The sequence below is a fragment of the Antrostomus carolinensis genome, unplaced genomic scaffold (assembly GCF_000700745.2).
Source record: "Antrostomus carolinensis isolate BGI_N321 unplaced genomic scaffold, ASM70074v2 scaffold54871, whole genome shotgun sequence".
Taxonomy (NCBI): Eukaryota; Metazoa; Chordata; class Aves; order Caprimulgiformes; family Caprimulgidae; genus Antrostomus; species Antrostomus carolinensis.
Genome location: NW_010293113.1, coordinates 1 through 9,691, shown reverse-complemented (window position 1 = coordinate 9,691; position 9,691 = coordinate 1). Strand labels below are relative to the sequence as shown.

Sequence of the window (9,691 nt, the reverse complement as noted above, 5' to 3'; positions counted from 1 at the left end):
GGAAGCACCTACTGCATATGCCTGATGCTCATTCTGACTTTGCATGTGGCAACATTAAATGGAAAAATCTTTGGGGATTTTCTGTTAGTCTGTTAAAGGCTCCTCAGACAAAGATCAGGATGCTCATTTCTTGCTTTGGCCTGGAAATACATTGGTGCACATATCTTAACAGATTCTCTTGTTGAAGTCTCTCTGCTAGCAGGCAAGAACTAAATTTTACCCACTGCACAACTTCTACCCTCTGGCTGCGGAGTATTGTACCAAAGCTGCTCTTCTTTCCATCAGTTCTCCTCTAAACAAGTCCTGCCTTCTCACTACAATAACTGAGATTCTGACACTACAATGACTTCTGCTGATGACAGCCCCCCCACAACACCCTTCCTCCAAGTCAATGCAGGCTCAGCAGTTTCCACTACATGACCTTAGTTAGTGCTCTAGAAAAAACAGGCTTTATTGTCCTAAGGAGAAAAGCAAAATCCTGTGGCAGAATACAGCACAGCAGAAGTTTGCCCTTGTGTTTATTCTGCATTTATAATCCCTTAAAATCTGAGGTAACTTGTTAGATGTCATTTGTATGATCAAACACGTGGAATCCTGATCACAGACCAGGTCCCCGCTGAGCTTGATGCCATGCAAGCACTGAACAATACCATGAACTCTTACTAAGTAAAGCATGGATTGGCACTGCTCAAAAACAACTGGCTGCTGTCACATTCCAGTTCACTGGCTCTTCCCATTGTAAAGCACCAGAGCATGCTGGAGAACAGTGCTTTGACAGCTGAGCTCTGCACAAACATTTCCTCTGTCCTGGGATATGCATAACCAGCACATCTGTCCTGCACTGCCTACCCTTCAGGCACAGAGCTGTCAAAAAGATTGTATGTGGAAAGTGAGTGTCTGACTTACGGGCATTTCACAAACCAAGGCTCCAGCCAACGTTTTTCACGGTTCGGAGCTTACCACGTACTTACCAAATCCAGCGCTGAACCTCCGCCTAGGTACTCCATGATTATCCACAGCTTAGTGCCCTGCAAGCAAGAGCACAAATCAAGAGCAAAGACAGTCACAAAAGCAGGCAGAAAAGTGAAACACCCCAGAGGCAGCAAGACACATGAGTAGTCCTGTACACAGTCCAAGAGATGCTGTACACTGCAGCTCTCAAGAGGTTTCAGGGAGCTCCCAGCTCCCTCTTTCCTGCTGACATTATAGCAGTGGACCTGCCCACAGTACATTTCTTTCTCTTAGTCTACAGTTTTATCTGAGCAAGCTTAGTGCTCCTACAGGCACCAGACTACATAGCCCAGGGAAACAACCATATTCTCAGGCTGGAGCCATTTAACATCACTCCAACAGATCTAGCACATCTCCTTCTTGACAATGACAGGGGAGCTTTGCAGTCTCTGATCTCATTAACAGGACTGCCAGCTTGAAGTGTATGATCAGCACGACACTCTCTTAGTCCTCAAGAGAAGAGATTTCCAGACTGGAGGTTCACAGTGTCCTGGTAGGAGACAAGCAGCAGATCCATGAAAGCACAGCCTGTTTGGTGTTTTCAGTAGAAGGCTAAGAAAATGCATTATGGCCTTTGAAAAATATGTAAGGAATAATAAAGATCCAAAGAGCTGAAGAACTGTTTGCTGCAGACCCAGTGTTACACACACCTCCAGCAGCCGGCACGCAGAGGCCACTGCTGGTCATCAGGACTAGTAGCTTCCACTGGGGATTCCTTTCTCAATGGGAGCAGTATCAGCATTCCTGTGAGAACTCGGGTCTTGTTCTTTTCATCAGTTCTGATGAAATGATGATCACAAGATCACAAAGTACTCCTCTTCTTTCCAGAGGCATAAAGCCCTCAGTGGTACTACCTTAAAACTGTGGCATTCTGGAAAAGTATTTCACAAATTTCCTTTCCAAAATGATCAAACCAGGAAGAGGTCAGCCTCTTCAACAAATAATCTTTTCTCTAGTGAGGTGCCCTGCTCTGGTACCACGCTCTACTGGGCATCTCATTTCCATGTGCTTTGCAAGTCCTAAAGCCCAGCCTCTTATTAAGGCCACATAAATGCAGTGAGCAGAGCCACTGCTGTTCCTGCTGCCACATGGACACTCACAGATTGGACACCTTTCAGTGCTGTATGCCATCATCAGCTGCAGCACCCAGAGAGAAACCCACCTCATTCCCAAACTGCTGGCAAGAGAATTGCCATGGCTTTGTCCTACCTTCAAGTAAGAGCCATAGTACCGGGTGATGTAGGGGCTGTCACACTGGCTGAGCACTGTAATCTCCTGCTGAATGTCCTCAATTTCATCCTCAGCCTCCTCCAGATCAATGATCTTGATAGCAACCACCTCCTTGGTGCGGTTGTCGATCCCTTTATACACTTCACCAAATGAGCCTTTGCCGATCCGCTCCAGCTTGGTGAATAACTCCTCAGGATCCACCCTGGAGTGCTAAACCAGAAAGCAGAGATGGGGAAAGTCAATTAAGTCCCACGGCAGCTTGCAGAGCACCACGCATACCCAGACAGCTTACCTCCTCACCTATGCATCTACTGAATTGTTTAACTCACCTGAAACTCACACATTCTATAAGGAGATACTGAAAAACTTAACACAGAACACATCCAAGATGAGAAGAACTGAAGATGCCTTTTAAACGGGCTTTCTGCCCCTGCACATCATGGTGGGGGATGAAGGGGAGAGAAGCCCAGAAGGAGAATGTCAGCAAGGATCTCTGCCGAAAATGTCAGCTCCTTTGGGACAGGACTGCTCAACTGCAGGCACAAAATTGGTGCCAAAGCAGGTCCATAAGTAAGTACTTGCTCACACTTGACTAAAAAGGTAGGCAAGGTGTACCAGAACCAGCTACCTTTTGAAGATCTGGATGAGAAAAGGGGCACAAGCAAGAGGCCATAGGAAGTGCACATGGATGTTTCTCTAGTCTGCCTTCCTGCACTCAAAGAGTGGAATGATTTGAAAGATTTGCACCCTTGGAACTAGATGATCTTTAAGGTCCCTTCCAACCCATATCATTCTATGATTCCCAGCTTGTTTGAAATACTGCAGTAATATAAATACCAGATCACATTAGCTATCATATCTTCTGCAGACTTATTTCCAGGCAGCACCCAGCCCAGCTCTCTTCAGATGTTTGCAGAAGGTCTTTTGCATGGTCAGCAGCAAGGAGGCCAGCCACCTGCCTATCCCAGAGGAGACAGAAGAGCTGAACGGACACTCCATCCACAGACCTGCTTTTCTGGTACAGCCTCTCCTCTGGCTGGCACGCCCAGATACAAATACAAACAGCATTTCCTTCATTAGATAAGCACATCAACTAGGAAGCTATTAACACGATCATCATTGGAGAAATACTGCCTATTTAACAGCAGCTTCAAGGTTAACTCTTTATTAAGATGAGTATGAACAAGAAAGAAATCAGAATCATTTTCTGATGCTATTTCATTCTACCCAGCTGCAGACCAGGAGGTCCTGCTCTGCTTCATGCTACTAAAAGGCTCTTTGTGATTAGATTTTCTGCCTTAAAAAAATAAGTCTAGTTAAAAAAAAAAATAAAAATCTGGAAAATATGGCCTGAACTACAGGAAGCAGCCAAGCCATTACAGTGAGTCTTCCACACCCAGAACATCTCAGTCTCACCTCCAACATGTCACCCAGATGGACCACTCCCTTGCAAGGGCCTTGAGCTGGCAGAGATTTTATCTGAGAACAGGGCAGCTGCATGTTTCCATCTAAAACCAGGTTCTAGCAGCAGGCCATCACTGAGCAGCCCTACGTGCTGCTTAATGATTAAGCCAGCCAGTCATTCCAGGTTGTTTGCCTTCTGTGCACAGTGCATCATCACCATATGGAGTAAGCCAGGCCCAGAGTGAGCTCTACAGTCAGCTCGCTCAACAGGATTTCCACGTGCATTCCAGTCCAAGATACAGAAGGATAACCAAGTATCCTTGTGCATCCATGGCAACACCCAAACAGGCTGCACTTTGAACAAATGCACTGGAAATAGACTGGAGGGGATATGCAGAGATGAAAGGAACTGGAGATACATGACAAGGACTGGAGAGAGGGAGGCGGGGGAAAGGAAGAGGATTTGAGCTTGAGAAATGCCAGGAGACACCACAAGAATGACAACTGCAGCGCAGGGAGAACAGTCTGGTTAGTACAGGCTCCCAAGAGGTCAGGAGCAGTTTCCACCTCTTGACCAACTTACAGGAAGGGGCAGCAAGGTAGCCAAGATGTTACCTTGCACAGTCACCTACCACACTGTAAAAATGCCACTCACCACATCAGCCACTCCATACAGCAGCGAGAAGGGAGAGAAAAAGGATCACAGAATCACAGACTGGTTTGGGTTGGAAGGGACCTGAAAGCTCATCCAGTTCCAACCCCCCTGCCATCAGCAGGGACACCTTCCACTAGTCCAGGTTGCTCAAAGCCTTATCCAACCTGGCCTGGAACACTTCCAGGGAGAGGGTGTTCTCCTAGAAGCATCTCCTAGAAGCACCTGGCCCAGCTGGTAAAGGAAACACTATCCACGTTAATCCTGCAGGGAAGCAACCCTGCAAGAAATCCTTCCTCCCCTCCCATGTTAAGTAATTTTTCCATGAGAAAAGAAATGGCAAGGTGTAAGTTACTGCTCCCCTCCTCAGCCTGGCATGGAACATCAAAGAATCAGGAGTGATTCTTCAAGAACAGGATATTAAACATAAGAGCACCAGCTACTGCAGGCAGCTTTTGGGACAGCCACCATTTTATGTATTGGGTCTGTAATCACAGACAGCTTGATAAACAAGCTTCCATACTTTGATGTCCACTTATCCCATTTTCTGAAGAACAAAGGAATTCAGTAGGAGCGGTGAAGGAGACAAACCTTCCTGACAAACTTTGCCCAAGGGACTCAGGAAAACCATACAATTGTGATGGGCAGAAGAGACAGGCCCACCACATTAGGCTGGAACAGGAAACTTCATTTGTAGGTACTAGATTTACCTTCCCAGTACCTGTCACTTCAAAACTGATCTGGAAATGCTTCAGATCTCTCAGGTGACAGGGCAAGAGAATGACTACAGAGGGTCTGAGGACATGCATCCCTGGACAGAGTTGCTAAAATCACACAAGTCATATCCAGCAACAGCCAGAACCTAGTGAGTGAGTATGGGGCAAAGTGGTAGAGAGTCATTCCAGCCATGGTTACAGCCTCCCAGACGCCTGCTGCAGGATCAGAGTCTGCTAACAAATTTCTTCACTCTCTGTAAACACGGAGGAGGAAACAGGCCCATCCCTAATTCAAGCAGGCAATGCCTGCCCAGTGGAAACCTTGTGAACTATCATTGTGGACACCACAGAAGATATTGCCAGGTGGCATTGGAAGCAATTCTGAATTCCTGTGACAAACTAAGATAGATAAAATTATGCTAGCCTGCAGGACAACTGCTCAGAAGCTCTAGTCCTTTAAAAAAGTTCCTGTTGGAGCTGCCACATGGCAACTTGCAGCTGATGAGCAAATGTTCAGATGAACGGGCACATGAGCCTTGGCACTCACCAGACAGCAGAACAAACGCAGTTATGCCAGGAATGAAGAGCTACACAAGCCCACTGCTCCCTCAGAAGAGAAGCACACAGCCACACTCAGGGGGGCTCAAACTCAGGGTGCAGAGGAGGAGAAGAACACATTCTGTGTTGCCTGACTCTCCGCTACCCCAGTAAATCTGTACCTGCAGAGGACTGAAACGAGCGGTATAACAAGTCTGGTGTGTCTCTTTTCTAAATACAGATTGATCTCAGTGCCAATCCTGTTGTCAGAGAACTAGCTGGCTGCAAAGCCATGTTCTGGAGCTGCATAGCTACAAACACACCCGAAAATCTTCATTAGTAGAAAGTAACAGAATCCAGATGAAATATTTTCCACCTGCCTAAATGAGCATAGATAACCCAAAGAACCTTATTAGCACCTGTCAACTCTGCAGCTGCTCACCAGCTTGGGATCTTTCATTTTCTTCCACACCCACAGAACCCACCAGGGATGCAAAACTGAGCTCCAGGCCAGGGTCTGAAAAGCTAGCTGACCAGCTGCTGCTCCTCCTTCTACTACAAGGCAGAAAGCCTTTAAGGGACTTTAAGGTCAACTCAGCATACCATGTTGCTTCACTGAATGTTAATTACACAGCAATGCTGGAGCAAAGAGCCTTATGCTGTTTCTCCCCACTGACAGCAGTCAGACACTAGGGATGGCTCAGTCAGGCAGGAACAGGCTTTGGGGGCAGAGTACACAAAGCACTACCCTGGTTGTACGTGCAGGGAACAAGTCTGAGGGGGACTAGGACAATCTACTCCACTTCTGCCCTCCAGGATCTCATCTCGCAGCACAGAAAAGAAGGATGCTCTGTCATGACAGGTGTGGGAGTGTTTGCCATTGCAACTGATAATGCCATGTTTTAAAACAGAGCAACTCACTGCAGACATCAGGAATTAAGAACTGCAGTGTGTTATGAGACAAGCCTGGCAGTAACTCCAGCTGCTTCGTGAGGAAAGAACGGGTTTGGCAGCTCTGCCACCTCCAGCTGCAGAGATGTGATATCCATGGCCTTGGAGAGCAGACCAGAGGAGCACCCTAATTGCAAAGCTACTACCTGGAAAGATAAGCTGCATACGGTGAACAGAAGCAACTACCCTTTGGACCAGCTCAAGGTCTTCTCTCTGGGTTGTGTCGGCTGGAACTCACTCTCAAAAGAGTCATATTCAGCATTGTGAGCAAGAGTCACACCTGCACCTGCTGCATAAAACCCCGAGAGGTACTTAAACCCTTTTGGAAGTGAGAGTTCCTTGGTCTGGGGCAGGTCAGGATCAGAATGGCTGTTCTACATGGGAGAAGTCTGCAATAGAAATAGATTGTCAAGGCCACAAGATTTTAGGAGCTGAAGGTGACTGGGAATTTGGCAGCCTCCAACGGTTTATATGGAACTACAGCAGCATGTAATGTTACTTCTGACTAGAGCACTTCCAACCAGCCAAACAAACATCATTTTCCTCTGCCAAACACAGTGGAAGGAGGAATTTGGCTTTAATAAACCTCAGATACCAACCTTCTTTCCTTCATTGCCGCTTCTTCTCCCCAGCTTCCCATCCAGCATTTACCCACATTACATGTTACACTCTAACCTCTGGGCCACCAACAGAGATGTCTGCAGTAGGCACTATATTTTCTTTGGGGAGATCAGATTTGTATCTGGAAACACTGGAAAGCTTCCCTGTCTATATGAAATCTGCATACAGCTCTTTTCAACTGCTAAACCTAAGACAGTTTTGAACTTCTGGAGTGTAGACAAGAGAGAAGTTTATGTTCAACACTGAAACACACACGTTTGTCCGAGACTACCAACTTGCTTCACAGATAGTATTCTCCTGCCTGAAGCGTTACTTAGCCAGGGAACTTGAGCTGCTTCTTCAAGGTCATATAAGGAACAACAAAACTAGAAACAGAGCTTGGATCAGAGCTTTAAACACTGTAATGCAAATACATCATCTAGCAGATAGAGCTCCCAACAAAGAGTGGAGGCCCACTGTGCTGTACATACACAGCAAAGCGTAGCCAAGAAAAGAGAGAGAACCAACTAGATGAGGCAGAGAAATGGAGGCACCAAAATAAAGGAACTAGGGGATTTGCCTAAGATAACCCTGCACATCAGCAACAGAACTGGGAATCAAAGACAAGTCAAGCCTCTGAGATCCAAACCCAAGTCTTAGTCTCTCAATTTTCACAGCACCTCCCACCACTCCCTAAACTATAGTGTGCAGGCCAATTCCTACTGCCCTTCCACCAAGCCTCAGCTACACAGATTATAAGGTCCCATCAAGGAATCCTGGAGAGACCTGAGGACTGGACAACACAGACTGCTCTTCTATTCCAGGACCAGACAGAGAGTCATGGGATGACAGAATCTGAGAATGCCTCACATTTGCATAATAAATTAAGAGATGAGACCACTGGAATTCTAATAAGCTTCATTAGAGAATGTTGTGTACAAAAAAATCTTGAGAGCAACCTCCTCTGTAGCTACAGAACCCAGCTCTCAGCGCTAACCAGACAGTATCCTTTCCTATTCCTTTCATTTCTCTCTCTCTACCGTGACTCACTTAGGCACTTTATATGCACCTAATTCCATACACACTTTGGGGAAACAGTTTATGTGAAAGACAGCATGCAAACCAAGATGCATTGCAAATCAATTTTGAATCCAAAAAGGCTTGGAGAAAGCATAATCTCAAACCACTAAAGCTTTTAGTATTATAATTTTACACCTAGGAGCAGAACAGAAAAATGCCAAGAATTCTCACAAAACATGGTTTACCTACATTCAGTACTGACATCTGCCAATAATCAAACACATCCCATAACCACATTCAGAAGAAAGAAGATTCAAGCCAATACTACTAATGTGGTTTAGCTTTTAGTCCCAAGTCATGACATCATCTTTCCACATTCCTCTTATGAAAATATCATCACAACAACAGGATTTAACCACATCCGCTGAGGCTGACAGGTCTCAGAACAGTTAAATGTTCAGTATCAAATATTACCACCTCTTAGGCATTAAGGTTACAAGCACCATTCTTCTTGGGCTGCTGTTAAAAACACTTCACAGTAAGGTATGTCTGGCACAGCCTGCACACACAGCTTTTCTGTTCCCATTTCTAGACTTCCCCTCCCAAAAATACTCAGAGAGCCAATGATTCCTGTCTCCCTAAGAAGAGTAAAGTTAACCTCAGAGAAAGGCACCACACTGGGTAAAGAATTCCCTTTCTACAGGGCTAGCAACCTAATTCTGTCAGCCCAAAAACCACCACGGAGTAAGACATAAATCCATCAGCTAACAGAAGTAAGCCGAGATGAGTGCAATAAGTTATTTTCTGGTGATTTGTTTTAAACTCATTTGAAAAGCAAACAGTCTTATGTTTGCTCTTGAAACAAGAATTTACAAGAAATTTTTAATTGCCACTTACCTGGCTGGCAAATTCTCTCAAGTGAGCCATGCCTATAGGATGGTCAGACACCTGCTTTTGCAAAATCAGGTGGGGTTGGGATGTTGTAGCACGGTGGAAAAATGGTGCTTTCTTATCCACTGGTCAACTGTGACAAGCAAGAACACAACAGTTCTAACTTGAGGTTCTCACAGCCTGGCTCATTCCCCAAAAGAACTACCTTCATCTTTTTTCTCCTCAATTTGCAGTTCTTCTTCAACCTATCAGCCCATTCTAAGTACGTCAGCCCCTCCTTGCAAACCCCATTTCTCAATTCTTCCCAGACATACCTTCCAGATGTATCAAGGAACCTCACTTTAATGATACACACTGACAAAGCCTCAGGCACCATTTTCCCCACCATCACCTTGGCATACTCCCCAAGTATTAGAGTCGCACTATCCCCACAACACCACTCCCATCATCTCCCCCTGCACAGTGTTATCCTCAGACACTCCTCTCCTCCTACTGCTCCCCAGTAATCCCCTCACTGAGGGGACCTCTCCACTCCCATTCTCCCCAGTACACCCACTTCAAGGCTCAGTTCCCCAGTGCACTTCTTCCTCCTCAGCGAACCCCAACCCTCCACCACCCCTGAGCACGCCCCCGACAGTGCTCCCCAATTCTGCCCCCAGCCCCTGTGCTCCTCAGCACC

General features: G+C 46.1%; 1 protein-coding gene across 1 annotated transcript in view; it reads right to left on the bottom strand.

Moving 5' to 3' along the window:
* STK25 (serine/threonine kinase 25) overlaps positions 1 to 9,063 on the bottom strand; it is a gene marked incomplete at its 3' end in the record, with an annotated part of 13,404 nt that extends 4,341 nt beyond the window's left edge. Inside the window, exons 1-3 of the mRNA XM_010177153.2 lie at positions 9,019 to 9,063; positions 2,221 to 2,451; positions 972 to 1,028 (exon numbers count right to left, since the gene is read on the bottom strand). Coding sequence (XP_010175455.1) covers positions 972 to 1,028; positions 2,221 to 2,451; positions 9,019 to 9,048 — 318 coding nt within the window. The remainder of the gene's footprint in view (positions 1 to 971; positions 1,029 to 2,220; positions 2,452 to 9,018) is intronic.
* Positions 9,064 to 9,691: the final 628 nt, after the last annotated feature.